The sequence below is a fragment of the Trametes versicolor genome (genome assembly GCF_000271585.1).
Source record: "Trametes versicolor FP-101664 SS1 unplaced genomic scaffold TRAVEscaffold_11, whole genome shotgun sequence".
Lineage (NCBI taxonomy): Eukaryota > Fungi > Basidiomycota > Agaricomycetes > Polyporales > Polyporaceae > Trametes > Trametes versicolor.
The window spans coordinates 1,002,396-1,029,745 of record NW_007360331.1 but is presented as its reverse complement, the minus strand read 5'-3'; the positions used below and the strand labels follow the sequence as shown (position 1 = coordinate 1,029,745).

At 57.4% G+C, this 27,350-nt stretch overlaps 7 protein-coding genes and 2 non-coding genes across 9 annotated transcripts; 6 read left to right on the top strand and 3 right to left on the bottom strand.

The window, feature by feature from the left end:
* Positions 1 to 144: 144 nt before the first annotated feature.
* On the bottom strand, positions 145 to 218 carry TRAVEDRAFT_t175. Its single transcript has one exon. It is a non-coding gene; the product is annotated as a tRNA-Ile (tRNA).
* A 347-nt stretch (positions 219 to 565) lies between these two features.
* TRAVEDRAFT_60604 (AAT-domain-containing protein) lies at positions 566 to 1,918 on the top strand (the record flags this gene model as incomplete). The annotated part of the gene is made up of 3 exons (XM_008044862.1): positions 566 to 622; positions 685 to 1,116; positions 1,179 to 1,918. The coding sequence occupies 3 exons, from the start codon at positions 566 to 568 to the stop codon at positions 1,812 to 1,814; spliced, it is 1,125 nt and encodes a 374-aa protein (XP_008043053.1). The 3' UTR covers positions 1,815 to 1,918.
* A 210-nt stretch (positions 1,919 to 2,128) lies between these two features.
* Positions 2,129 to 2,223, bottom strand: TRAVEDRAFT_t174. Its single transcript has one exon. It is a non-coding gene; the product is annotated as a tRNA-Ala (tRNA).
* Positions 2,224 to 3,294: 1,071 nt separating this feature from the next.
* On the top strand, positions 3,295 to 9,540 carry TRAVEDRAFT_173453 (uncharacterized protein). Its single transcript, XM_008044861.1, has 10 exons — positions 3,295 to 3,431; positions 3,486 to 4,844; positions 4,895 to 5,046; positions 5,111 to 5,216; positions 5,267 to 5,550; positions 5,617 to 5,718; positions 5,776 to 6,035; positions 6,110 to 9,001; positions 9,064 to 9,338; positions 9,397 to 9,540. Exons 1-8 carry the CDS (start codon positions 3,310 to 3,312, stop codon positions 6,287 to 6,289), a joined length of 2,565 nt encoding a protein of 854 aa, XP_008043052.1. The 5' UTR covers positions 3,295 to 3,309; the 3' UTR covers positions 6,290 to 9,001; positions 9,064 to 9,338; positions 9,397 to 9,540.
* A 1,792-nt stretch (positions 9,541 to 11,332) lies between these two features.
* On the top strand, positions 11,333 to 13,468 carry TRAVEDRAFT_154114 (CoA-transferase family III). Its single transcript, XM_008044860.1, has 8 exons — positions 11,333 to 11,592; positions 11,654 to 11,770; positions 11,827 to 11,988; positions 12,039 to 12,097; positions 12,155 to 12,414; positions 12,472 to 12,554; positions 12,614 to 12,665; positions 12,721 to 13,468. The coding sequence occupies exons 1-8, from the start codon at positions 11,465 to 11,467 to the stop codon at positions 13,294 to 13,296; spliced, it is 1,437 nt and encodes a 478-aa protein (XP_008043051.1). The 5' UTR covers positions 11,333 to 11,464; the 3' UTR covers positions 13,297 to 13,468.
* A 1,510-nt stretch (positions 13,469 to 14,978) lies between these two features.
* TRAVEDRAFT_51862 (acetyl-CoA synthetase-like protein) lies at positions 14,979 to 17,569 on the top strand (the record flags this gene model as incomplete). The annotated part of the gene is made up of 14 exons (XM_008044569.1): positions 14,979 to 15,270; positions 15,343 to 15,669; positions 15,726 to 15,794; positions 15,863 to 15,922; positions 15,978 to 16,003; positions 16,059 to 16,250; positions 16,314 to 16,367; positions 16,424 to 16,506; positions 16,560 to 16,701; positions 16,762 to 16,920; positions 16,994 to 17,012; positions 17,074 to 17,227; positions 17,283 to 17,340; positions 17,405 to 17,569. 14 exons carry the CDS (start codon positions 14,979 to 14,981, stop codon positions 17,567 to 17,569), a joined length of 1,800 nt encoding a protein of 599 aa, XP_008042760.1.
* A 928-nt stretch (positions 17,570 to 18,497) lies between these two features.
* Positions 18,498 to 21,078, bottom strand: TRAVEDRAFT_154110 (WD40 repeat-like protein; the record flags this gene model as incomplete). Its single annotated transcript, XM_008044859.1, has 3 exons — positions 18,498 to 19,140; positions 19,198 to 19,779; positions 20,269 to 21,078. 3 exons carry the CDS (start codon positions 21,076 to 21,078, stop codon positions 18,847 to 18,849), a joined length of 1,686 nt encoding a protein of 561 aa, XP_008043050.1. The 3' UTR covers positions 18,498 to 18,846.
* Positions 21,079 to 21,330: 252 nt separating this feature from the next.
* TRAVEDRAFT_60600 (uncharacterized protein) lies at positions 21,331 to 24,794 on the top strand. Its single transcript, XM_008044858.1, has 12 exons — positions 21,331 to 21,362; positions 21,419 to 21,511; positions 21,562 to 21,648; positions 21,699 to 21,765; positions 21,818 to 22,131; positions 22,298 to 22,803; positions 22,852 to 23,357; positions 23,409 to 23,524; positions 23,576 to 23,716; positions 23,767 to 23,840; positions 23,892 to 24,035; positions 24,095 to 24,794. The coding sequence occupies exons 1-12, from the start codon at positions 21,357 to 21,359 to the stop codon at positions 24,678 to 24,680; spliced, it is 2,640 nt and encodes an 879-aa protein (XP_008043049.1). The 5' UTR covers positions 21,331 to 21,356; the 3' UTR covers positions 24,681 to 24,794.
* Positions 24,795 to 25,238: 444 nt separating this feature from the next.
* TRAVEDRAFT_74391 (uncharacterized protein) lies at positions 25,239 to 26,940 on the top strand (the record flags this gene model as incomplete). The annotated part of the gene is made up of 5 exons (XM_008044857.1): positions 25,239 to 25,346; positions 25,396 to 26,356; positions 26,411 to 26,585; positions 26,653 to 26,810; positions 26,865 to 26,940. Coding segments are annotated over 5 exons (1,404 nt in total). The 3' UTR covers positions 26,867 to 26,940.
* Between the last annotated feature and the right edge of the window lie 410 nt (positions 26,941 to 27,350).

The following is a 27,350-nucleotide window of genomic DNA, read 5'->3' as shown; positions in this document are numbered from 1 at the left end:
GGTGTGTCGTGGAGGTCGTATCTGCTTGAATGTGATGACGAGACAGAGGCGGAAAGCAGATGATGATGGAGTGAACGAGAGCCGCGAGCGCGGAGCGGCCAGAAACGCTACGCGCAGTCGACGTGCATGAGGGGGCAAAAACTGTGGCCAACGCCGGGATCGAACCGACGACCTTGGCGTTATTAGCACCACGCTCTAACCAACTGAGCTAGTCGGCCAACATCCTGCGGTTAACACGCTGCATTACAATCGTAGTCAGATGTTACTTTGCAGCCCTACTCACACCCTATCCCTCCAGCCTCAAGCTGGCATTAACCACCATGCACAAATTCACGGTCGACGACATCCCCGTCCCTACAAGTACAAATTTGAAGGTGTGGAGGCAGTAGCGGCATTTGCCTGACTATCAAATGCAGGTATCAATGCGACGTGGCTCTTCTGCTTTTGACGGGAGTCGGAACTCATGACCGTGGACTCAGCGGCGCGCCGGTGTCCCGCCCTCTCCACGAGATAGCATACATAGGTGGGATGATAAAGATGCCCCTGTCCTCTAGCAATTGCTACCATGGGCAGCGGATCCTACGACAAAGTGAAGGTAGAGCTCGCGGGCTCACCGTATGAGGTAAGGGCGCAGCCCTCGCAGACAGACTTTACGACAATCAAGAACTGATGCTCTGCCTATAGATTGGTCTGCAACATGGCCAACTTCTCGCTTCGCAGGTCGTCGACCAGATATTCATCTATCGCGACCTCTTCCAAGAAGCGTGCAAGTTCAGCTGGGAGACCGTGCGCACCGTCGCCGCGCAGTTCGAAGAGAGCATCGGTCTCCTCGCACCCCACCTCCTCGAGGAGATGCGCGGAATCGCGGCAGGAGTGCAGTCTACCGGGCACCCCAAGGTCGATATCCTCGACATCGTCGCGCTGAACGCACGCAGCGAGATAGCACTCGGACAGTGGAATGACGGCTGCACCGCCCTTGGTTGGAGGATCCGCGGCCCAGGAGTGCACAAGCAGATCCTCGCGCAGAATTGGGATTGGCGCGAGGGCGTGGGCAAGAACCTAGCCCTGGCGTCCATCTCGGCCCCAGGGAAGCCCCAGATCTGGATGATCATAGAGGTATGTATGCCCGCTTGTCTCACCTTGGCAGGAAGGTACTGATCGTTCGCTCGCTCGAACAGCCAGGGATCGTCGGAAAAATCGGGTTCAACTCCGCGTCGGTGGGCGTGTGCTTGAACGCTATCCGCGCACGGCCGATCTCGACCTCCCTCTTGCCCATCCACGTCCTACTACGACTCGCGCTCGAGTGCGAGTCCGTAGATGACGCCATCGCATCTATCGAGAGTCTGGGCGGTGCAGCGTCGAGCCAGCACATCCTCATCGCTGACAAGGATGGCGCGCGCGGCCTCGAGCTCTCGCCACGCGGAGGCTTCTACCTCAAAGAAGACGAGCGCGGTGTCCTCGCGCATACCAACCACTTCCTCGAGAACAAGCTGGTGGACGAGCCGCCCTGGCTCTCCGGGTCCCCGGTTCGCCTCGAGCGTGCACAGACGATCTGCGGCGAGCTTACCGCGAAACTGGGGGACAGTCGTCTGGGAGAGATCGACGCGAAGCTGCTGCGCGCGCATCTCTTCTCCGATACGACAAACTCGCCTCAGGCTATATGCTGCTCACCGGACCCGGAGCGAGCAGCCAAGATCTCGACGCTGTTCAACATCGTCATGACGTTCGAACCCGGACGGGCGCCGTCGGCAGAAGTAGTGTTTGGGAAGCCAGGTAGCGGGGAGGAGAGCGAGGTCTACCATATGCCCTGGTGAGTGAGGTAAGCTGTTGTAGTGTATTATGTAGGCTATAGTACACATGTGTGCATACGGCTGCCAGTATAACACTCAGCAGACATGTTGTTTTCTGTTGCCGGCCCTTTCTCTCCTCATGTCATTCTGTACTAGTTTCCTCCGTTCTGCGCTTGAAGGTCGCCCAACTTGGAGTTCAGTACACCATCACCTGACTGGCTTCTTTCCGCTTCCATATTAAAATCGTGTGGTCAAAATGTGATTGCTCCTTCAAGAATATTGCGGCGGTTGTGCATATGTCAGTATGTTGATCAGCGCGATTCGGAGGAGCAAAAGTGTGGACGCACTGGGAATTGAACCCAGCACCCCCCGCATACTCACAAGCTGAAAAGCTGTGCTAAGCGGATGTGATAACCAACTACACCATGCGCCCGATAACTTAGTAGGTGTGTTATGGTATACTGAGAGCGTCACATGGCATTTTCCCGTCGACGCCTTATTCTTCCTTTTTCGGTTAAGGTTTGCACACCGTAGTACCTTGGAATAAGGTTTGTGCATCGCGGTACTTTTGTACTTCTATATATCATGATGGCGGTCCTGCAGCCTTTGTCAACACGAGCGAGAAATACTCCCATGAGGTCGAATTATACAGGTTGCGCAAACATAGCCGAAGTATTGTACATATGAAAGCTACTTACTCCGCCGCTTTTTGGCGATTAGGTTCAATACCTGTAATTCTGAACGAGCCGATAAATCATGAATAGCTGAACAAGCCCCATCCCACGCACGTTTGCGCACTTTATAAAAGCACTACGATATCCATCCTCTCCTCAACGCGAGGCGGTGAACTACATCGCCGAGTAGCATGGCCATCGGCAGATCCGGCTGTTTGACAGCGAAGATGAGTTAAACTCAACGCTACTGCGACCAGTGCGGAAGTGCCGCTGACTCCTAGGGGCCGCCTATTTTATCCGCTGGCGAGGGTTTGTGATCCTGGTTCTTATGCATCTTGCTGGGTTTCTCCAACCAAAATCTGTGTGCCTTAAGCACCAGCTCGGAGCCGGCGAGCCCATGCGCGCCACGAGGCACGCGGTAGGCGAGACAGGACGGCGTCTCTCTCTCTTCTTGTCCACCTTCTTCAGTTTCCCCAATTCAGTTTGACACTACCGACTCTCTCGCACATTGGTGCCCGATAGTAAGGCCGTTTTCACGTGTCTGGTCTTGTGCAGCTCTGATCTCCAATTTACGGCAGAAACACGTTGTCGACCGTCGCGGCGACACCTCGTCTCGTCCGTTCTATGACCACCGGAGTGTTTAAAAGGGATAACCCCTTCCCATAAAACACTGCAGCACCGTACCTCTACCCAGGATTCGGCGACTAGCTTCGGCGGAGCGAACCTGCCGTCTGTTTACCCGCCCGCACCAAGTTTTCGGGCACTGCCACTACTTGCCATAATACCCGCGATCCGCCCCCTCTTTCTGTTCTACCCGATACCGACCCCGGACGTCCCTCTCCCCGATGGATCCGTCTCGCTCGAACCCACCGCTGACGTTGCGACTCGTCGAGCAGTTTTCCGACGCGCTGCTAGACGAGTTGGCGTCTTCTGTCAAGGGACCCGTCCTGCGCCCGAACCATGCCGAGTACAGCTGATCTCCAGATTCAATTCATGACTGCTCGCTAACCGACCCTGCTAGTTATCCGGAGCGGTCCAAAACGTTCAACGGGAAGCTAAAGCCTTCCGCGCATGTCCTGGTCTCGCCCCTCGATGCCCATGACGTGAGCGCCGTCGTCAAGTTCTGCATCAAGCACGGTCTATCACCCTCCATCCGTGCGGGCGGATATGGCATCGCCGGCTGGTCTGTTGCCGGGGACGTGATTATCGACATGAGCATGATGACTGACATCGACGTCGAGCCGCCCAAACCTACCGCTGACAATGACAACGACGGCGACGACAGCACCACGCGCATCGACTGGACGCCCCTGAAGGATATGCTCCCTCCAGGCAGCAAGGGAAAGGGGCGCGGCGCGGTCCCCCAGACGCCTGCTTCGGGCGGAACTCCCGTCCTGAGGGCTGGTAAGCGCCGCCGTGAGGATCGCTCGCCGTCGGCAGCCCCGGACGAGATGGGTTCGTCGACCGGGCAGGGTGCCTTTGATGACGCGTCGCCCACCGTCGCATCGTTCCTCAGCGGCCCGCCGCTCCCTGCAGAGAGCGGCGAGACTCCCAGGCAGCCGCCGACGAACCGCCAGCGGTTGCATTCGCCCGAGCGCACTCCCGCCGCCACCGCCGCGCCACTGCCAGAGAGCGGCGAGCAGCCAACGGCGGGTCGTCTGGAGATGCCGGTGCTCAGCGAGAGCACGCGCCAGCTGTCGGGTGAATCAACCTCATCTGACAGTAGCTCTCGCCAGTCTGGGTTCGGGCGAGGTTCGCAGTACTCGCAGTCTTCGTTCGCCACCTCAGCCTCCTCCCCCGAGGGTTCGGGCAAGAGCGGATCCGCAGAGCCTCAGGAGCCCTTTGCGTACATGTCCTCGGGCTCTACCAATGTATCATCCCGCCCAGCGATGTACGGTAACACCAATCCACTGGGCCCAGAGAGCTCCTCCGCTGCGGCCACCCCTACGCCAGGGTTCGGGCTCCCTCCCGCGATGGCCAACTGGAGCGCGCCGCCTTCGACGCTCCAGGGGCCATCAACCGTTGTCAGCGCCTGGAACCCCGCGATGGGCCTCGGCGGCGGCGTAGGGTCCTTCTCGTTTCCCGCTCCCGGTGCGTCCATGCCGCCCTCGATTATGTCTATGATGTCCGGCGCGGGTCTCCCGCCTCTCTTGGGCTCGTTTGGTGCAACACCATCACTGTTGACGGCGTCCGACGCGCGGGCGGGGCAAATGGGCACCATCGAACATCACAGACCCGTGCACCCACACGCGTATGTCACGTTCGGCGCGGGCATGCGCCAAAAGGAAATCGACCTGTACACCTCGGAGAACCCGCTGGAGGGCACGAACGCTGTCACGGGAGAGCGCAAGGAGCTAGCCGTACCGTATCACGTACCCATGTCAGTCTTCCCGCATCTGCACCGCGAATCCGCCGCTGAACAGCTTGCAGGTCCGCGCATCCAGTCGGGTCCTCCATCATGCTGCTCGCGGGATTCGGGTTTATCAGTAGGATGTACGGGTTGAGCATCGACAACCTCGTCGAGGTTGAGATGGTCCTCGCCGATGGCCGTATCGTCGTCGTGAACGCACGAGAAGATCCAGGTGGGTACCTGCGCAAGTACTGCGTGTTCACAACCCACGCGACTGCGGACTGACATGGACGCAGAGCTGTGGTGGGCTGTCCGTGGCGCGGGACCAGCCTTCGGGATCGCCACGCGGTACAAAGCGCGCGCGTTCCCCGTTCCCGTCGTCTTTGCTGGTAACCTCATCTAGTGAGTGCATAGCCCTTTGTATCTCTTACGATGTGCTGACTTCTGCGCAGCCGATTCCACCGTGCAACGGCGCCCTCGCTGATTAAGCACTTCCGCGACTGCATTAAGAATGCTCCGCGCGAACTCTACGCCAACGTGCTCCTCACTGCTGGGCCTGCGAACAAGGACTCGCTCGTAGTAATCCAGATGTGTTACGCGGGCCCACGCGAGCGTGGTGTTGAGTACTTGCAGGCGATTTCGAGCTGGGACGGAGAACGGTGTCTGTTGAATGAAGTGAACGAGAAGAGCTTCCTGAAACAGCAGGACAGCGTCGCGCAGGTCCTCCGTGGAAAGGGTGCGTCAAAACTCTTCCGTCTTCACACTGCACTGACATCGAATGCTATTCCTCTTTGACGCACAGCCGGACGGCAGTGGTTCCTCCGCTCTGCTCTGATCACGACCCTGCCTGACGAGGTCATCAACCGCACAGTGATGGAGTTCGCAGACACGCCCATTGGCTGCAGTGAGTACCTTCTCCACATGCCGCCGGTGTCTTGGAGCTAAATGTAACATTGCGCAGCGTGGTTATTTGAGCTTGCAGGCGGTGCCATAGGCGACTTCGAGGACACCTGCCTCCCGAAGGAGCAGCGCGAGGCGACCTGGACCGTTGCCGCGCTCCACCAATGGGACATGGGCATCGATGACCCGCGCTGCATCACCACAGCAGAGCAGGTGAGCACTGCGGAGGGGGCTATTGGCCTACCGACGCTGACGCAGTGGACTGCACAGTGGATGGGCGGTACTATCAAGCAAGTTTCCGTGGGCGGACCATACCCGACGGTGAGGACATTCACTTCAATGCCACTGGCACGTCAGAGAGCAGGGTCGCTGACGGCGCAGCGCGGGCACGGCAGTTCCTGGGCAGACACGAGCCGCCTGCGCGCACGATGGCCTGCTACGGGAAGAACTGGGCGCGCCTCGCGGAGCTCAAGCGCAAATACGACCCGCAGTGTCTATTCAAGAACAACTTCTGGCCGCTGGATACACATGGCGACCCCATCGAGACTCTCACGAACGAGCCGCCCTCCCCATGAATTTCGAGCACCACGCCTGATCGGCGTTGCCTCATCTACGTTGTATGTAGTATATTCTCGCGAGCGTTGTGTATGTTCCCCCACGGGGTGGTCGTCATCTTGTAATTGATAGGAAGCCGGTTAGTTTGCGCGAGGCGGTCATGCGGGCGGCGACGGCGGAGCAGCAGTATCGTTAATGAGTCGTTTCAATTGCATGTCATATATCTACCTACATGTGCGGGACTAAGCATTGGACAGTAAGGGGGTAACTAAATGAGCAGGATATATGTCGGTACAACAACACGCACACATGAATAGCACGAGACTCCAGAGAATCCATCGCAGGCTCAACGTACACCTCCAGAAAGCAAGACACAGGAGCCTCCACGTATGGGGATATACAAGATGCACGGATATGTGAGATGCACGACGATACATGCGAGCAGGATGTGGGGAAGAATTCAAAAGATACCAAAACCTAAATGCGGCGGTCGAGAGTCCGGATCGTATGCAAGACTAGTCCACGGGTAGCAGGAAACTCGCGAGCACCCACCCAACGTTCCCGAACATGTCACGAGCAAAAAGCAGGCAGTCCTCGCCGTCGTCAACGTACAGCGGGAGGTCACGATGTGTTGACGGGTGGCCGGCTTCCTTGAGGATGTCGTACACGTCGTCCGCCCGGAGCGTGAAGAATGGCACGCCGCGATATGATACGCCCGGTGGCGGCTCGCACGGGTGGATCACGCGGCACTCGTACAGCACAGGCCGCTGCGCATAGGAGGTGTTCGACCGTTTCCGGCGGTGCACAGACGCTGACTCGGCGAAGGTGGCTTTGTTCGGCGATGGAATGGCGGTAGGGGTGGGGCCGTACACTTCCGAGGGAAGAGATGGCGAACGTCGATGGCGAGGCTCGGACGAGGCCTGAGCGGAGGCCCGGAAGCTGTCAGTGAGCCTCCGCCTGAAGCTCGGCTTCCGCGATGGCCGCCCGCGGGCGTCCTCCTGCAGCGAGCCCGCCACGCTGTGCAAGCTCGGGTTGCTGCTGCTGGGGCTGATATTGTCCGGGACATCGAGAAGCCTGCTGTGGGACTGCGACTTCTTCAAGGGGATGGATGACGACGCGAGCGGCATGCTCTTCGTGCGCGAGTACGACGGCTTCGACTCGGCATACGCAGGCGTGAGTGCGGAGAGCTGCGGGACTGAGTAGGCGTATTCCCCCTCTTCGATTTCGACGAGAGTGGCGCCACCCATACTGTGTCCGCGCGCCGAAGACGCCCGAGACTTCCCCGACTTCTTCGAGTGGAAGCTCTCGGTCGAGCGCCGGCTTGCCATTTGCTGGTTCTCGATATCCATAGAGTTGTCGCTGCGGGTCTTCGCGCTGATAGCACCAGGGGACTGAGTGAACATGGAAGTGGAGGCACTGGCGGGGATGTTGAGCGGATCGAGGGCGGAGAGAACGGAGGAGACGACCAGATTCTGCGTCGCATCGCCATCATGCATCGAGCTCTGCTTGCCACCCGACTTGCGGCGTGCCTTGTCCTGTGATCTCTTCTCGGGTGGGTGGGAGATGCTGAGGCTGTGGATAGCGACCTCGACCTCGCGGAAGCGGTCCCACCACACTCTGAGCGTCTCCACGGCCCCGGCGTTCGCCTCCTCGTCCACCTTCAAAGCGTCCCAGAGGTCGGCCCACCGACTGCGCAGGTTGGCGTAGAACTGCCCCTGCACACGCGCGAAGCGTATGATGTTCAATGCGAGGCCCTTGTCCAGAAGTTGCAGATACTGTGGGAGGTCGGCGAACAGCTGGGCGCGCAAGGCAACGTAAGACTGTGACGCCTCGAGGAGCTGTGGGGGTGGCCGGGACTTCGCGATGTTGAGGTTGAGGAGGCCGTAATGCAACGGCTCGAGCGTGTGCATCGCTTCCAGAAGGCGCAGAGGGGGCTTCGTCATTTGCGAGAACTGCGTGAGCTGTGGGAGTACCTCCTCATCGACGCCCTCCTTCGCCATGTCGCAAACGGGGATCAGCTCGTCGCTGATCAGGGTGAGGAAGGCCTCGAAGGCCTCTGAACGAACGTCGGATCCCATCCAGATGACTCGGCCGAAGCTTTGTGCCCATTCGTCCAGTGCGATTGTGAGAGCGCGAACGAACTCAGCCCACTTGACCGTCTCCTTGGCAAAGCGTTCCATGAACTCCTCGTGCCGCTTCAGGCTTTCGCCCATCTGCTTCACCGACTCCGCCTCTTGGTTGGCCTCCGCGCCCTCCTTTGCCTTATACGCCGCCGAGCTGAGGCTCTTCATCCGCCCTAGGCTGACAGAGGCCGCCACGCCGACGTTCAAACCCTTCTTCTTCGGCTTCACGTCCCCATTCTTCATGGGCGTACCCGGAGCGATACCTGTGAGGACTTCACGCACGACTTCGCGACGCCGCCGGCCCTCGTTGACGCCACGCGCCACCTCCTCCATCTTCTCGCGTGCGCGCCGCAGGTTCAGCTTGTCGCCATGCGAGTCCGGCGTTTCCTCAATGACCGTGGCAAGCAATAGTGGATATTTGAGGAGGCGCTGGACAGGCTTGATGAGCAGCGACGGCAGGTCCCATGCGTGTGACAGACTTGAGGCGAGAGTCCGCGTTTGCGCCAGGTAGGCCGTCAGCGCAGGCGTCTGCGGGAGGTTGCTCAGGTGCTCGAGCGCAGTGGGGTGCTTCGTGATGTACGTCCGGTACAGCGGTTCGAGCCTCGGAATCTGCATGCGGGGCGTCTGCTCAGCGCACAAGCCCCGAAATTAATGAAGGAAGGGGCACACACCATTTCCAGGAACAGCTTCCCCACCGTGTCCTCCCCGGAACCACCGTCCAGCACCTCTCCGAGGGCGTCTTCAAGTGCTTCTGTGAACACGTCTGCAAAGGAGGCCAGATCCTCCACGTTCATAAATATGATCTTCACGTCGTCGACGGTCATAGCCGGACCACACGCCGACGACGATGCGGCGGACGAATCTGATACGGTCGACAGCGTGCGTGATGATGAGCCGGACGAGCCAGGCGGGGTGGCGGGTGTCTGTGCGAACGGCGCAGGTTGGCCTAGAGACGCATTAATAGACGATCATACGACGCTGAGCCTGAACGCTATACTACGCACCCAACGCCAGGGGGATGTGGATGTCGCGGATGAGCGCGAGGTCGGATGCGTACGCCCGTTCAGAGGAGAGCAGCTCGAGGAGGGCGTGCGTGCGCTTCGAAGTCACTGCAGTGAGCGACGAGCGAGCGGATGCGGAAGGAACCAATGTTTCATCGTCCTCTTCCGGATCGAGGATGGACAAAGGCATCGAGTTAGAGGGTTGAGGGGTCAAGGGCAAAGGTTTGTCTGGAGTATGCGGTCGACGAGCCGTCGCAGAGGCCGGCTTGTCCAGTAAATCGGAGAGAGAGCCCATGCTACGCGAGGAGAGGAGCGGCATGTCGTCGGTTCCTAACTCGTCGGCAAGAGTAGCAATGAGAGGGAGAGTAGGCGGAGGGGACCCGGGTGCGGCTTTGGCCGTCGGCCGGAGAGGCGATCGCGGAGGGATGGGTGGGGACGTGGTGGATGGAGAAGGAGGGGAGAATAGAGAGCTGGAGGTGGACGCCGTGCTTGTGGTGGATAGCCGGAAGTCTTCAGGTGGGCCTGCGATGCCCACGCGGCGAGAACGAGGCTCGCTGGCGGTGGTGTTCTCGGATAAAGAGGTCATTTCCGTCGATCGCGACTCCTTCTGCAGCTCCGTTGCTTATCCGCGTCCGCCACGGCAACTCCTCGTCCGCCGCACTTGCCTTTTCCCAGCAACAGTCGTGAGGCTGTTGAACCAACACTTGTCGCTCCAGCGCATGGAAGGCAGAGCACGAATGGACGGAACTCACGTTAAGCTCCCGGTCTACACGTGCGGGTCGCCTGGGGTGGCCGGATCTGACGGCGTCTCCGTGGAAAATATCCCAACTTCGCGCAGGCGTTGCACAGGCTTTAGATGGTGTCTCGGAGAAAGCTTTAGTTGTCGTTTGCGAATAGTCGCGCGTTGAGGTTGTGAGGATCCAGGCAAGTGGTAGAGGGTTAAGATGTGGTCATAAAGAGGTGCCGGCTAAATGGATGATCAGGTGGCTGTATGCGCCAGGGCCGTCTAAACTTGGCAATCGTAGTGATTTGCTCCCGGGAGAGACTTACTCAACGAGAACAAGGGTACGATACGCTGGGGTCAAGTGGGGCAGGAACAAGTGATGGCGACGGGAGCAGGAAGAGGTGGTGATGGTGGTAGAGGTGCAAGACGCAACGGTTATGCGTGGACGGGCACTCTCACTAGGGAGTTCAATCATCTACTTTCACACACCCTCCTATATACTTATTATACTCAATAGAAGTGTACAAAGGGTAGGTCGGGCAACTACTATAGTATTATATCCATGCGTTATGAATGAGAATCTTTGACAGCCGACCACGATTCGTCGTCGATATGGACCCCTGTCTCTCATTTGTTTGACAAAAGTACTTCCCTTGAACGGAGTCGCAGGGTGCATATGGCCAACCCGGTGTACCTGTGTTTAACAGCCAAGGCCGCTGGCACGACAGAGTGCCGGAAACCCTCGCTGTGATAGACTTCATATTACTGTTTGGCCTGTACATGCCCATGCAACCAAGGTGCAATGAGACGTGTCCTCAGCCGTGAACGTTTAGTGGCGAATCCTTCCGGATCCCTGGCTAACGGCATATTACCTGCATAAGCGAGCGAAAAAAACTTTTCTCAAGTCCGATATCCACTAATTGCTGGAGAACGGGTTATGACGTTTTCCGACCTATTCATGGCGAAGTAGAGCCTTGTGGAGCCCACCTTCCCTCACCCAGTTGTAGGCCTGTATTCATGATCCAGCTCACCGAGCTTGATATGTCGGCTCGGGGTTCGGCCTGAATGTGGGGAACGCAGAACGATCGGAGACACCGAATCCGGGATCTCATTGATCGGGCCGCAGTCACATTTATACAGTCTCCGGGCCGGTCAATGATCGGGTGCGCTCACTGGATCCCGCGTTGGCTTCCTCCTCGCACGACCGCTACGCTGGGAGCTCGCGAGGTTCGAACATGTGAGACCTGATCATGAAGCTTGGTTCTCTTCTGTGCTGTACCAACTTTTTGGGTCGCTGCTTCACTCGGAGTCGCCGAACATACTAAGGTACACGCGGTGCTTGACTTCATGCCGAACGCAAAGCTTCGCAGGGAAATAGCCCGAGCATTGGGGGATCGCCGAAGGGGTAACAGTACGTATACGTGGGGACGGTCCAGAGGTAGGCTAAGCTATGAGTCTTATAACTACGGGACGAGGTACGTGTTACAAGGCTGATATGTCTCGAAAAGCGTATACTCACGAACCTGTATAATGCAGGTTCTACACTACCCACAGTACACCCTCTGGAACTCCACAGAATCTTCCTCTGGCCGGAATCAGAGTGCTCGAGGTGGGACAGGTCATAGCTGGGCCGTTTTGTGGGCAGCTACTAGGGTGCGTAACTAGGTTTATCTCCTTTCATCCAGTGCTGACGCGCCCCATACATTCAGCCATTACGGCGCAGAGGTGATCAAGGTTGAACCTCCCAATGTGGGCGACCCGCTGCGGGTATGGAGAGAGCGCGACATAGACGGCGTCAGCCCTTGGTGGAGGAGCATCGCTCGTAACAAGAAGAGCGTCACTATAGACATGCGCAAGGAAGAAGGTCGAAGGTAGGTAATCTCCAAAGACTGGAGTTCTGTGCTATATTGAAGTTGGACAGCTTGGTCAAGCAGCTCGCTGTCAAGAGCGATGTTATAGTCGAGAACTTCAAGCCTGGGAGTACGTCCAATACCCCCGCTTCTCAAACCAGATCTCACCATCTCCCCATGTATGCAGCATTAGAAAGATGGAACCTCGGTCCTTCCGACATCCACCCTCTGAACCCATCGCTCATATTCACGCGCGTAAGCGGGTACGGCCAAACAGGACCATGGTCATCTCGCCCTGGCTACGCCTCCGTTTGTGAAGCCGAGTCGGGCTTCCGCTACATCAACGGTACGCCCGACCCCGACACGGGTGCCTTGTTAGGTCCCCCTATCAGGCCCAACCTAAGCCTCGGCGACTCAGTTGCTGGTCTGCACGCAGCCTTCGGAACTGTCAGTGTTCTTATTTTTGTCTTGTCGCACGCCAGCGGTATTGAGACGCATTCCCAGGTCCTCGCACTCCTCGCCCGCAAAAATAGGGAGGCACAGGGACAGCCCGGCGGCCAGACGGTCGACGTTAGCATCTTCGAAAGGTACTTCCGTCTCGCCTGAGATTTGGCTACATGACCTCGCGCTAAACCATGCGGCAAAGTATGGTCAACCTCATGGAAGGCATCATCCCGGAGTACGACCGCAAGGGCAAGGTACCGCCACTCCCACGCTTGCGCCCTCCATAGACACTCGCTCACACGTCCGTAGATCAGAGGCCCCTCAGGATCGTCCCTCACCGGAATCGTCCCCACGAACGCGTACCCCTGCAAGCCCGCACCCGAGGCCCCAACCGTGCCCTCCTACCTCGTGATCGGCGCAAACTCTGATTCCATCTACAACCGCCTCATGACTGCGATCGGCCGCCCCGACCTCATCGGCGCCGAGTACGCGCAGAACCACCACCGCGTCGACCGCCAGGCCGAGATCGAGGGCGCGATCGCGGGGTGGACGCAGGAGCACACCGCGGAGGCGGCGGAGGAAATCCTGCGCGCGGTCAGCGTGCCCGCGGGGCGCGTGCTCAACGTGAAGGACATCGTCGAGAACGAGCACACGCAGGCGCGCGGGCTGGTCGAGGATGTGTGGGTGCCGAAAGCGGATTCTGCAGCTGGAGGGTGGAGCGTGAAGATGTCGAAGGCTGTTCCGGTGCTGGAGGGGTGTGACACGAAGACGCGCTGGGCGGGTCCAGAGCTTGGAGAGCACAATCGGGAGGTGCTGATCGGAGAGCTGGGGCTCGCGGAAGAGGAATTCGAACGGCTGCAGAAGGAAGGTATCATTGGAGAGTGACACGTTCGTCAAACTCTGCACAGATAGTCGTATGCGTACACAAAGTCTAGTCTCCACCGCGCAGTACAGCAGCACAACTTGCTCACTGGGGCGTGCGATACACATCGTTACACATCGTTTTCCTCGCCGTTGCCTGCACTTCAAAGTGACCAGCTGCAAGACTCTAATCCGCCTGCTTCGGGTCCGGCGAGTAGCATATAGCCTAGGCATGTATGGGAGATGGGCGGGTGCGCAGCAGCTTCTCGTCGATCTCTCGTGGAAGGGTGTCCCCCAATTTCGCGATAAGCTCGCCGCAGATCTGGCACCTGAGCGCATCCGAGGCGTACGGGAGGCTCAGAAAGCCATTGCAGGTCTTCAGAGTGTCTGAGAATAGATTTCATGGGCGAGGACGCAACATGTGTCTTCCATGGAGTAGAACCTCCGCGCGAGATCTGGAGGTCGCGCGTACCGTTGTTCCCGGCCGACGGAAACCATTATGTGCGGACGCGAAGCCTTCCCGCGAAATTTGGCCAAAGATGTAGACGAATTGTTATGTGTAGTGTAGAGATGAGTTGTGCGTAGATGGCGTTTAGGCCTATGCCTACTGACGCGGAGTTCAGCCCCGAGTCTCGACGAGATCGGGCTGTTTGATGGGCCTTTGCAGTGACAACGACCCGTCGGCTGATCCTAGATAGGCAAAGAGCTGGCCTTCGGCGCATAGACTGTTGAAAAATTCGATAAGTCGCATCGTGAAGAGCAGCTGCAGGCACTCTGCAGGCAGACATATATACGCTGTGCAGTAATGCGACACGTTGTGGTGCGGAAGCAAAATAAGCAGGTCCCAAAACGGTCAAGCTACTGAACGCCTCGGTAAACGCCGGGGAGCAGGCGCTTGTCCAGCGCTTTACTCCTACCACCATCACCTCTCGCCGCTCGGCGTCACCTGTATCTTCGTCGGTTCTCGATGCCACCCTCACCCCTTCTGGTAACTACAGAGTAGGTCATATAGGCCGTGTAGCTGGATACTAATACTGTGATGCATGCGTGCGTTGCGGGTCTACCAAGCAATCATACAAACGTGGCACAGGCTGTGCAGAATTTCTAAAGCTCATTATAGGGCTAAACACCGAAAAAGGGCCCTCCGCGCGGTGCGATAATCGTGCGCTTTTTTCTATCATTCTATCAGAGCATGATCCTGAAGTTGGACATCTGACGTTCCCTTGCAGGCAATTCATATCCTCACCCTACAGTTACTCGTCACCGGGGATGATGGTGCAACACAAAAAGTGCAAGCTATTGCCATGTTTTCTAGGTGCGCTACCGTGGTCTGCACCATCAACGCTGCCTGACACTGTACCGTACAGGGAAGCAGCACTCAACGGTCTTGCGAGGCCGGGAGCGACCTGTTTGGTGGATACTCTCCCAAATTCGCATCGTGACTGCTTCGAGAATCACAGTTGTCCCGAATTTTACGTGGTATATGCAGACTCTAACTCCACTGGATGCATACGGATATAAACTCGCCTCAAAGGTGTTGAACGCCCATAATCACGATGCACTGAAGCTCTTCTTGAGTCCCGTTTGCAAGGTTACTGAGCAGGCTTGTGATCTTCGGAGGTCTCGCAGCATGGGCCGGCCGTATAAAGATGTTTACAATCGGACGTTGTGCTATGCACCTCACCGCACGGCTCGGCCGCACCATCATGGCATCCCAGCCTACCCCGCAAGGGGTCGACCATCCCACCTTCGATCCCCCTCCGTACAACCACGGTCTCTCCGTGCCAGGTCTCTACGAATACCAAGCCAAGAACAGCCCCGACCATCCCGTCTTCAAGTACGCACACCCCTCAGACGAAGCGGCTCATCATGTCACGTTCTCCGAGGCATGGGACAAGATAGGTGCTGTCGTCGAGGTTGTTTTACGACGGGTCTCAAAACCTTGTGAGAAGGCGTCCGACGCCAAAAGGCTCATCGTCGGCATACTTGCTATATCTGGTACGCTCGTTATATCTCCGAGAAATGGACCCACATTCTCATGCGAGTAATCTGTCTATTGTACGTTCGCAGACACACTCAGTTACATCTACACGCTAGTCGCCATTATGAGCTTGGGTTACACTGCTTTCCCGATAGCGCACTCTCTCAGCGCGGACGCAGTCGCACACCTGCTCGAGGCAAAAGGTGTGATGCAGCTTTGGGTCAGTGGAGACGAGAAGGTGCAAGCACTCGCACACTGTACGATGGACATGCTGGGCAAGAAAGGGATCGCCCTTACGGTACTCCCAATGGTCACGCCTCAGGAGTACGCCCAGCGGGGCAAGACCTCTACGTCATGGGCCAGAGAAGTAGTGCGCATTGCGGACGATGAGGTGACCGTCATATATCATTCGAGCGGTCAGACAACCCTTTCTCTTGGTATCCCACCATCCCGCCTGATGTGTGCATACCAGGAAGCACTGGACTACCCAAACCTATCCCCATAACCGGGAGAGCCCTCGCCAATGCGTGCAACACCCCTTGTATGTATTTCGGCTGCACAACGGCGCTTCTTGTTTGCCCTGAACATCGCTTGTACAACTTTCGACAGGTTTTGGAGACCTCGATTTGGCTGGAAAGTGCATCGCCGCGCATACTAATCCTCCTTGTCGTGAGCATGTAGCCTCTTTTTCGTACACTGGCTGCTCCGCTCACGTAGCCAACAGATGGAACCGGTATCATGACAATGACGGTACGTTACATGCATACTACATAATACTTCTCGACCATACTGACATGATATATAGTGGCCAGCAAGTATCTCTAACCACGAGCAAGTCTATCTTAAGCTGATTTATAACAAACAGTTAGCAAGCGGCTTGATATGCGCACTCTATCCACCCGTCTCTCCATTGATAGTCCCTACTCCGGCGAATTTCCTCGTCGCTTGGCGGGCATGCAAGTGCGACATCGTGGTATGCATGCCTGTGTTCATCGAGGTGCGCACACTCTCCTCCGAGTCCTCGGGCACTGTTGAATTGTCGTGAGCAAGTATAACGCAGGCATTGGTGCGCAATCCTGCAAACCTCCCGGCTCTGAAAGCGCTAGACATGCTCGTATGTGCCTCGTTTTCGTCTGGTCCGTCCCATATATATCTCACGACTACTGTAAGGTGTACACCGGCGCGACATTGACCAAGAGCGTTGGAGACAAGCTCGTGCAAGACGGCGTACGGCTGCTGTCGAGCTGGGGAAGGTACGTGGAGGTGCTACCACGCGCTGCTCCACTCGCACCTCACGAAACTGCAGCACTGAGGTGGGTGCGGCTTCGAAGACATTTCCGTGTGAAATACCGGGCGAAGACTGGGAATACTTCGAATTCTCGCCGAGCATCCCTTTCGTCATGCGACCTCACGAGGGCGCGGAGCGAGTCTTTGAGCCCATTAGGCCTGTAAGTTCTGGCATGTCCTCGTCATAGAGGGCATCATCTGACTACACATACTTCTCGCAGGCCACTGAGACGTCCTACCCCAACGTCACAAACATGGAACTGGACGGCCGTCCGGCATGGGCGACGGGCGACCTCCTAGAGCAGCACCCGAAGAAACCGACACATTGGAAGGTACTAGGCCGCAAAGATGAGAAAATCATCTTTTCTACTGGGCAGTGTGTAAGCAAACCCTGTACCCCCTTCATACATACCCACCGAGGCTAAGTGAGCCACAACGACTCGCCTTCACTAGCTAAACCCTGTGCCAATCGGTGAGATGCTTAGCAAGGCCAAATATATCGTAGCGATATGCTTACTTACACGATCTTGCAGAGAACATCCTTGCGCAGGACTTAAACATTGGGACTGCAATCGTCTTTGGGCATGGCCGGATCCGACTTGGTCTCCTCGTCGAACCGACGCAGGGCGAAAGGGGCTCCGATGATGGCAGCGAGCAGTGGGTCGAGAACTACAAAGACCTGATCTGGTTAGTCAAGATCTGTTCAAACTTGGTCGAGACGAGAGCTTATGAGTGTACGTAGGCCTACCGTGGAAGAAGCAAACAAGCACATTCGAGGCCCGTACGCGATTACACGCAGGGTAATGCATATACCTGCTCGCAGAATCCCCCAGCAATGTTCTAAAAAGCTGATTCAACGACTAGATGATCCTCGTTGCCTCCGCAGAGAAGCCGCTCGAGCATACCCAGAAGTCGACAACCCGGCGCGGGTTATGTCTGAAGCTATACAAGACGGAGATCGACGACCTGTATGCCGTCCCCGAGTCTGATGAGTCCCCGGTGCATCGGGAGTTCCCAGGGCGCATGTAGAGCCTGAGCTTATTGCACTCCACGGCGTGTGTAGCTGTAAAAGCGCCATCGCACATATTTCTTGATGACAAAGGCACGATATCTAGCCTACTAGCTTGCTTTCCATCGGGCATTTCAATCTCTGCCTGTCGCACATTCATGACACCACCTGCCGAAGTGCAGTTGATGCACTTCGAGCTGTAACTCCCAGCGGTATGTTCGTATAGGCTGACACGCATAGAATCCGCTCGAACCAGGAGGTGCTGCCTAATCTTTGTTGTGACTACTTGCACGAGGGCACCGCCGGCCTGACGCGTGTACCGGGACCTTGAGTATCTTGACCTCGAACCCCAGAAGGTCCAGCGTTCAACACAGCGTGCATGGGCTGGTGGAATAGGATGTCTGCGAGTACTAAGATACTATGCCATGGTGAGCCGGGGACTCATAAGTTCATGACTAACCTATAGCGAATTGCTTGCGCGCGACGGCTCACGACCAACGGATCCGTCTTCGTGGTACAAGTAACGGCGTCAGCTGGCGATTCTAAACACCTGTATATTGTGCAACATATGTAGGAAGCAATGGCAATGGATGGGCTGTGTGCGACGGGAGTCCTGTGCTGCGTATACGCGTGCGTAGGTAGTACGAGGGAGAGAGATGCATGGCTAGAATCGAGGAACAAAACGTAAGGGACACGGGGAGGGTCTATAATCGATACGGGCGGGAGGCGAGGACTCGGGGGCACGGTATGTGGTGACAGTGACAACACCCAATCAACGATGATATGACATAGCAAGAAATGGTGGTATGGGGGTAATCGTAATTGGGATAGAGATATGAGACGATCATGGATGATTGACATTGGCAGGGGCGATGGACAGTTCCAATACATGGGAGACAGAGCAATGAGATACGTGGATATGTGGGAGATTAACGAGTTTTGGCGGGGGGCGATAGTATGTGCGGATGGAGGTGAATGGAGCGGGTAGGTGTGCGAGAGGCTTCAGAGCCAGGATGAATGGTATGAGAGCGTCCGTGAGCAACTAGATGGCAGCGTAATCTACGAAACACGAGCAGCGAACTGAAGGACCGACGGCGGCGAAAGCCAAAAGCACTACAAGATGATACAGTAAAGCGGTCGACAGCCCGTCCGCCGCACGCGCAGCGGTACGACGTCGTAGGGGACAGCGGGGGAGACAATGGGAGAGCTACCGGCACAGCCGACAGACCGATGAAGGGTGAGGTGCAGCGCTAGACAATAACGCAATAATGATAGTGATCCGCGGAAGGAGAGAAAATCAACGAATGAGCCGGCCGTAATCGAGCCGACTCTCCCGTCGAGCTTCGTGGTTCTCTTTCTTGGGGAAGGCGTTCCAGAAACGCAGCGTTTCGTCCCCTGCGCCGGTCACGATGGTCTCCCCATCCGGGCTCATCGCGAGATAGAGCACCCGGTGCGTGTGGCCCGTCAGAGAGGCAACCATGTCCAGTGACGGGTACTTCCAGATGCATATCTGGTTCTGCGCGGTGGTCGACGAGAAACCGTGTGTAGACACGATCTCATGCGAGGTGAGTGACCATGTGAGATTGCACACCTAGAATACGCCGGGTCAGCTTTTCACATATAAGCACACCACGCTCTTGATCCTTACCTGGCTGCCAGTGTCCAGTTCATGTAGCATCGACCCGGTCTGGACGTTCCAAAACCGTATGTGCTTGTCTGCAGTACCGCCGCCGGTAGCCAAGACGCCGGACACATGGGGGTCCCAAGCGAGCGCCTTGACCGCAGCGGTATGTTCGTGGAACTTCCAGAGCGGGATATCCCCGTCGTCCGCACCCGCGGCACTGGAGCCCCCGGGCACGTTCCCTACGCGTCCGGGCGTCCCGAGACCGCCAGGCCTCTTGGATCCTCGGAGGTCCCAGATACAGACCTTGTTATCATTGCCGCCGCTTGCCAACGTCGCAGATTGTGCCCCGCCGTCGCCACTCCATCGTAGTCCGCACACCTCTTGCTTGTGCCCCTGGCACTTCTTGAACGGGCGGGTGCTGGCCTCTCGTACATCACGGTGGTGGACCATCCGGTCGCGCGAGCCGGATGACAGAATGTGGGAGTTCCAAGAGAGGGCACCTATTCGTTGCGTGTGTGCGCGCTCGTATGTTCGCGTAATTTGGAGAGTGTTCGCGTCGTAGATGTGTAGGCGACCGGACAGTGTACCCACTGCAAGCGATGTACCCTGCGAATGAGGTCAGCGACCGTATAACGTAAATGAGGACATGGAGCAAGTTCTGAAGATCGTCGATAACCTGAGACTCCGATTTTGCGCGGAAAGATCTGAGTCGGGCGATGCCTGACGGCTATTGATCGCACTCGAACAATAGGCACGAATGGCCCGCGCCTTATGTGGCTAAAGGACAGGGACACTCGTAGATCACCCATATCCGTACCCAATGTTGCAGACACAGCTAGCTACCTTTCAGTAGCCAAGTGCCAATCCTCATGTTCGGTACTATTGCATGTAACATGCTGTGGCGATGGCTGGCGGTCGTGCTCGTTGCTTGTAGTGGCTTGAGGAACCATTGAGAGCCAGCATGTTACAGTCAAACAGCCCTTAGGATTGACATTTGGCAACCTGTCCATTGCTTTACGGACGAGTATGAAGCACATCCACAAATTCGACCAATCCGGGCTCGCAAAGTCCCGCAACATAGGGAGATAGGCCTACCTTCTGCACCCAGGACACCGAGCTGATGGTGTCGTGGACGTTACCGAGATCGCAGAGCTTGGATACTTGCGCCGTGTGAGCCGTCCATAGATATACGCACGCCCCAAGCCCAACCCCGAGTACGTTGGTACTCGACCAGTCCACAAGGTTGAGGTAGAAATCATCGGCAAGCTCCGGCGCGTCGAGAACACGATATGGTGTCTTGCACACACTGCGTAGTTGCCGCCTGGGGCTTTCCAGTAAGTGGCGGCTTTCCGCTCGCACGGGACTCATTGAATACGCTTCGTCGGTAGGTAAATCCAGGCGCCGCGAGGGAGTGGCAGGGTTCGAGCGGGAGGGTGAGTTGAAAGCGAAGAGCCGTCGACGAGTGGGCGTCGTTGGAAGCGTAGATGTTGAGGCGGCTGGTTGACGGACGGGCGATCCGGCGCGTTGAGGCGACGACGGGGTAACTTCGGTGTGCAATATGGAATTGAAGATCGCGTTGGCTTGTTCCTTGAGCGCGTCGGATTCGGTGGGGATGATGCGGTTCTTCGAGGGAGTGGAGGGAGTGGCTCCATCCATGAGGTGGTAGGTCGTGCGCATGTCCCCCGCGTCGCGCGTCGGGACGAACCGATCTCCATAGTCGCGATGCACGCGTTCTGGGCTCTCTGGGGTCGCGTCGTCGCTGGTTGTTGGGCGCGAGTCGAGCGAGGGGGTAGATCCAGCCGCAACACCGAACGCGGGCGTGAACCGCGGGCGATGCTTTCGCGGGGAGTCTTCATCGCCGCCTCGGAGGCGTTTCCCGAACGGGGAGTTCTTCAAACCAGACATGGCAATGCAAGCAGGTACAGGCTGTCGATAGAAGGTGAAAGCGTCGATGAATCAGGGAAAGCTAGCATGAGCGAGTGGTGGTCGAGGAGGAGGAACAGTGGCGACGGCTGACCGCGCTCGCGCGTCGCGTTTCAGGCGCAGCCACTCCGATTGCAACCCCGCATTGTTTCTTCAACATCCGCGACGTCAGGCGATTGGATAGACGGTGTCGGAGTTACAAAACACACCTTGTTCCGCAACTTCCACCGGCCCACCGCTCGCCACCGGATGGACCGACCATGAACGTACGTTCACGAGCCATCCAGCCTCAACATTGTTCGCTAACATAGCCGACATGCAGAACCTGCTCAGGACTCTCACCGCGAGCCAGGTCAAGTCCTCATTACCGGAATCCGAGCTCAAGTTACTTCTAAGCGCCGTCAAGGAGACCCGGGTGAGTGTTTAGCACGAGTCAACCCCGCATCTGTGCTCACGCGTCCATAGCGAGCGGCCAGCGATGCCGGAAAGCTCGCGGACGCGTTCTATGACTCTCTCGAAGGTCTCCTCGTCGACCTCCGGATGGTCACAATGGTGCGATTTCAGCCACCGGGGCGCCCGCACGCGCGCTGACTTGTGGGCAGGATAACCGCGACGCGGAGGCGTTCTTAAAGCCCGTGTCCAAGACGGAAGTGCCGGATTACTATGACAGTACGTCTATCCATTACGTTCAAAGGCCCGTTCTCGTCTCACGCGACGGTAGTTATCTCCACGCCCATGGACCTCCAGACGATGCTCAAGAAGGTGAAACAAAGGCAGTACAAGTCCAAGAAGGAGTTTAAGGACGACCTCGACCTCATATGGTCCAACTGCTTCACATATAACGCGACGGAGGTGAGTGCCGTGTCCGAGGATCCTACGGCCATAAATACGCCCACCTCCCGCGGCACGACCTCTCGGCCCAATCGTTGGAGTTCACAACGCGGCGCGGCAGAGGTTCACTCCTCGCCGCGCAGGCAAGGCCCGGACAGCCATGTATCACGGCAGCCGCATGGGTTGGCAGAGGCTGCGTCGCTGGTGCGTAATATCTTGCCGACGCTCACCGCTGGACTTCGGCGTGAACGCACCCCCATGAGACTGCACGGCACGGTCCATCTTTCTCTTCTTACCTCGCGCCGCGCGAATATTATGCATCCCCCAAGTTGCCATGTCGATCTGCTGGCTCACACCTGCTACCTTTCAGGACCATCCGCTTCGCCAGTGCGCGAGCAGGTTAAAAGTGAAGGCCGAAAGACTGCTCAAGAACATCACTGATCTCAAGGAACGTGCCGATCCGGTCATCCCTGGCGAAGTACGCGTGCGAGGTATCACTCCCCGGGTGAACGGCGTGACCGTCAACGGTCATGGCCGCCTCCCTCCTGGCTTGTCTTTTCGGTCCCCGAGTCCCACAAAGCAGTCGGCCCCTTTGCCTGGCCAGTCCCGGAAGATTCAACGAGACACAACATTCCCGGAATCCGCCGCTCTGGTCCGATCCCCGGCTATGATGGCGACGTTCGCGCAACTGGATAAGGATGTCGACACATTCCTGTCCCACCAGCTCTCACCAGGAGCACATGCGCCTCCGGAAGCGGGATTGAAGCAGCGCTTGCTTCGATACGCGGTCATCGACGACGACGTGGACGGAGCATCCTTGGTCACTGGAGGGTCGCTCAGCACTATTGATGGGGAGATAGGGATGAAGCGGAAGTTGTGCGTGTGTGCATGCATAGGGCACTACTGAAACTGACGTTGCTGCAGAAACGGCTTTTCAGACGACCGACCACGCAAACGCGCCCGTACGCAGACCCCCGTGGACAGGGATGTGGTCGAGCTCTGGTGGGATGTCATGCGCTCCGACGACATGCTCAGCAACGGATTGCCGACTCTCGTACATTCTTCTTCCGATATGCCTTCATCCGAACCGCCCTCTGTAATCACCGACCACGCGCGGCGAAGACGTACTAAGAAGAAACAAGTCAACTCGGAGAACACGATGTTGTTCCACATGAACAACAACATCCGTACGCTGCGGCGAGTGCGTACGACGCACGCGAAGTACTCCTCGCTTATCCAGAGCGCGGAGGATAACGGGGGTTTCGCAATGCCACCCGTTCAAGACATCGCGGAGGAGTCGGATGACATTGTCGACGATCGACCATGGAAGCCACCAAGTGCAACCGGGGGTCTCGAGCTTGGCGCTGAGAACGCAGACGACTGTTTGCATTGGATGGGTAGCAAGGTTCTTGAGCATACGGGCTTCCAAGGTCAGTCGATATCTCCGACTATATGCGCCCTCCAACTGAATTGGGTCGCAGGGGCATCTAAGCAGGCCTTAGACGTCCTTGCCAGTGTGACGTCTGAGTACTTGTTTAACGTGGGCCGGACAATCCGTTTCCTGTGTGACAGGTACGGGAACAAGATGACCCCGGAGGTATGTGATGACGACGCACATAGACTGTAGCATATGCTCATTTTTCGTCAGGAAATCATACTACATACCCTGTTCGAGAGCGGTATTACACGCGTTGGCGACCTTGAGCGGTATATCAAGGACGACGTCGTCCGATACGGCGGAAGGCTCGCAGATATCGAGAAGAAACTCGCGAATGTCTACCGGGAAGCGGTGAGTCGTGACCAAAGCTCAGTGTATGCGCTGTCCTCATTTCCGCGAAGACTACCGAAGAGGCCTGGGATGATGACGCCCTCTTCCGCATGGACAACGAGGAAGAGGACGGCGAGTTTGTCACGTACGTGCTCTCTCCAAGTTGGTGCTGCGCCGTGTACTGACATCCACACAGTGGCAACTTCGCAGAATCGTTTGGCGAAGACTTCCTCGGTCTCAAAGAGCTCGGTATCGCCGAGGAGTTTGGCCTCGCCAGCCTCTCTATACCCAAACGGCTGCTCAAGGGCAAGGTCAAGGGCATCAAAGAGGATCCTTTGGCGTATGTCCTCCTTATTACCAGTGATCACACATCCAAGTACTGATCCAACTGTATCATAGTGCGAAGCCTCACGAACCTCCGCCGCCCTTCCCGCCGCCGCCACCTTTTATACCCCTCGATTCCACTATGGTCGACAACCAGATCGGCCTCCTCAAACCCTTTTATCAGACACGCATATCCGAGATATCCGCGTCTGTTATCATGCCCCCTCCTCCACAACCCGCCGGCTTCCCTCCAAGTTTGGGCGGTCCTTTCGCTGCGGTACCTCCCCCTGCCCCAACCGCGTCGCCAACGGAAGTGCCGCTGGTTGTCCTACCAGACGACGCTCCGAGCCCTTCGCACGCGAAGATCGGGCCCCTCGGGACCGTCAACAAGGCCACCCCCGCCGCCAACGCCGCGAAGAAGAAGAGCAAGGCGAAACCCTCCGGCCCCGCGCCTGGGCCCGCGCCACCCCCTCCACCACAAGACTCGATGGACGCCGACGCGCAACCAGATTACCCTGGGGGCCTGCCCCCGCTCATGGCACGCTCGAGCAGCAGCAACGGGGACGGCGTAAAGAAGGGCAAGGGCGCGGGCTCACCGAGCAAGAAGAAGGCGAAGGTCGCCGCGGACGCGTTCCCGCCGGTGGTCATGGCGAGCGCGTAGTGGGCGGATGCGCGTTGGGGGCGTATGTTGTATATTATTTTGTGGGACATGCATATTTCCGGAACATCTGTAGCTGTATCATTATTCGTTCTCTGTTGCTATCGATTGTGTCCTCCGACGGCGCGACAGGGGATTGTCTTGTCTATGTCTTGTCTGTTTTGTTCTGTTCAGGTAGGCGCTAGCCTATGGCCCATGGGACGTGCACAGCATCAGATCCATATATGCAGACTCAGGCTCCAGTATCTCGTCGCGGGTGTACACGGGGCCATCATATATTTACCTGCCATGTTCTGCGCACTTGTGTGTAGTACCGGATATCCCTCTCGAGGTTTCGAGGGTGTTTGCAAGAACGGGGCTATTGTGCCGTAAAGGCACTTCATCATTGGGACGCGTCGTACGCGTCGTACGCGTGGCACGAAAGCGTGTTCCAGCGCTAGCCACAGCTTGTGCACGAACCATCACTGACCCTCACTCTATTCTCCTCATACACCTTCAACCGTCAGACTCTGCACACAACTACTCACGCGAAGGGTCTTCTGCATTAACCGGACACTCACAATGTTATTTCGGTCAAATCTACACGAGGATATCAGGTCTTCGCAGGACCTCATTATCCTCTGTCACGCGCAGGAACGCGTCCTAGTTCCTCTACCGAAGACTTACGAGGTAACTCGTCTCCTGGAAGTTTGTGTACACTGCTAATGACGCGTCGCAGGATGCACAACAGTGCGCCAAGGATGTGTTCAACATCGCAGGGGACGTCATTTTCGTGACAAAAGATCTCCCGGCCACGGGCTCAGTAGAAACGCCCGTTCGTATCCACAGTGCTGCCTGGGAAGGCATCAGCCCGGTCCTCTCCTCGATTGAGGTCTTCAGCGCCGACGTGCAGAGACAGGAGCCCGTCCACATTGAAGCGAGCGCGTCCGTGCGCCGCCTTTCCTCCCAGAAGCGCGTCGCAGGCCCTAGCGCCTATTCTAGCCGCACCCATAGCGTGGCCGCCAACTCCTCCGTCGTGGAGCGCCAGTCAACGGCCGCCAGGAAGACCCCGCTCGCTGCATCTAAGAGTCTTAGCGATGCCTCAGCTTCCGGGTCTGTGGGCGGCGCTAGCAAAGGCCCCAAGGCATCGACATCCAAGGGTGTTCTTTCGCCACCTGGGCCGACGGTGCTTACTCGTCCGCCTTTGCCCAAGGTGGCCGCCCCTGCTCCAATAAAAGCACCTTCTCCAGCCAAGCCGCCTGCGTATGTGCAAAATGCGCCCACGTGGACCGACGAGGACGACGAAGAGGAAGAGCTTCGCATCCTCTCGCCGACGAAGAAACGCGTCAATCGGCCACGCGTCCTGTCCGACTACGGTCTCGAAGAACCCGAGGAACATTCTGAGGAGGAGACGACCAAGCTAGAGGCACCCGAGGAAGAAGAGGAAGAGGAGTATGACGAGCTCGAGGATGCCGAATATATTAGCGCCGCGCCTCCCGCTGCGAAGACGCCGTCGTCCTCGCGGATGCCAGCAATCTCCGCCGCGAAGTCGGGCTCAGGCTCGTCGACCCGTGGCGGCGGGAGCAGGCCGCTCGTGCAGCTCGACGCGATGCCCTCGGCGAGCCGTACCCCTGAGCGCATGCCGTCGCCCAAAGTCAAGGTGGAGAAGGGGCTGGCCAAGCCCGCGCTGCCGTCTCAAGGTAGCTCGATTTTCGCTGAAGGACGCTCATGTTCAACTTGCTGATATCACCAAGTAGAGTCGGCTCCAAGCCAGCCACAGGGCAAGAGCGACGAGAGCTTCGTGATCATGATCGAGTACAACGACGACCCGGAGAGCCGGTCCCTGTTCAAGACGCGCGGGCGGCACATGGTGAGCAAGGTGCTCATGCAGGCCTGCCGGACGTTCGGGCTCGAGGACTACTATAGCAGGTACTGTTTAATATGCTTGCTTGCGGATGAGGTTCAGTTGCTGACACGAGCGGGCTTTGTCTCACAGCGCTAGGCTTGTCCTACTCGTCGAGGTGGAGGGAGACGGAGACGGAGAGCCGATGGTCTACCGCTCCGTGTGCGACCGCAACGACACGATGGCGCAGGCCGGCGCGGAGCCGGACGCGCGATTCGTCGTGGAGATTGTTGACGGGGAGGAGAACGCCTGTAAGGTTTCCTTGGGTTGACTGACCGTATGCGATACTGATGAGGACATTGCAGAGATCTACAGAGCTTTCTTGATAAAGGACGACAGTAGGACACGACCTCCCGCTCTGATGCAATACAAGTTTACGACCTCTCTTGACGAATCACAGTGACATGAGTTCTGTTTTCCATAGGTACCAATCGCAGGTCGATCGAGAGGGTCGCAACGGTTCATAGGCTAATGGTAAAGGCTCCGTTTATTGCTTTAGACGGCAGTACAGGTATACACACAGAGATGTGAGGTCTCAAGCCGCAACAGACCCAGCAGCTGCCATCGGCATCAGCAGGAAAGTGTGTGCGCACACAGCACCATTGCGGCGACGGTCGAGCATTGATGGATTGCGGGGCGGCTGGCAAGGCAATCCATACGAAAGACGGATCTTGTTGTAGTTGAGGCATCTGAGGTGCTCCGACTCGGATTACCGGAAAGGCGATGAATCAGCATGTCTTCGACGGCAGATCCTGACCCGGAACGCGTCTGAGCGGCACCAGTCCGAGCTT

What these genes read in the sequence shown, in the direction of transcription:
- TRAVEDRAFT_173453 (XM_008044861.1), top strand. Translation starts at nt 3,310, where the DNA reads ATGGATCCGTCTCGCTCGAACCCACCGCTGACGTTGCGACTCGTCGAG. An exon ending in CTGCGCCCGAACCATGCCGA is followed by an intron (nt 3,432 to 3,485) that starts GTACAGCTGATC and finishes CGACCCTGCTAG; the next exon opens with TTATCCGGAGCGGTCCAAAA. An exon ending in GTACCGTATCACGTACCCAT is followed by an intron (nt 4,845 to 4,894) that starts GTCAGTCTTCCC and finishes AACAGCTTGCAG; the next exon opens with GTCCGCGCATCCAGTCGGGT.
- TRAVEDRAFT_60600 (XM_008044858.1), top strand. An exon ending in CGAATGTCTACCGGGAAGCG is followed by an intron (nt 23,717 to 23,766) that starts GTGAGTCGTGAC and finishes ATTTCCGCGAAG; the next exon opens with ACTACCGAAGAGGCCTGGGA. An exon ending in ATCAAAGAGGATCCTTTGGC is followed by an intron (nt 24,036 to 24,094) that starts GTATGTCCTCCT and finishes ACTGTATCATAG; the next exon opens with TGCGAAGCCTCACGAACCTC.
- TRAVEDRAFT_154114 (XM_008044860.1), top strand. Translation starts at nt 11,465, where the DNA reads ATGCCGAACGCAAAGCTTCGCAGGGAAATAGCCCGAGCATTGGGGGAT. An exon ending in TTTTGTGGGCAGCTACTAGG is followed by an intron (nt 11,771 to 11,826) that starts GTGCGTAACTAG and finishes CCATACATTCAG; the next exon opens with CCATTACGGCGCAGAGGTGA. An exon ending in CGAGAACTTCAAGCCTGGGA is followed by an intron (nt 12,098 to 12,154) that starts GTACGTCCAATA and finishes CCATGTATGCAG; the next exon opens with CATTAGAAAGATGGAACCTC.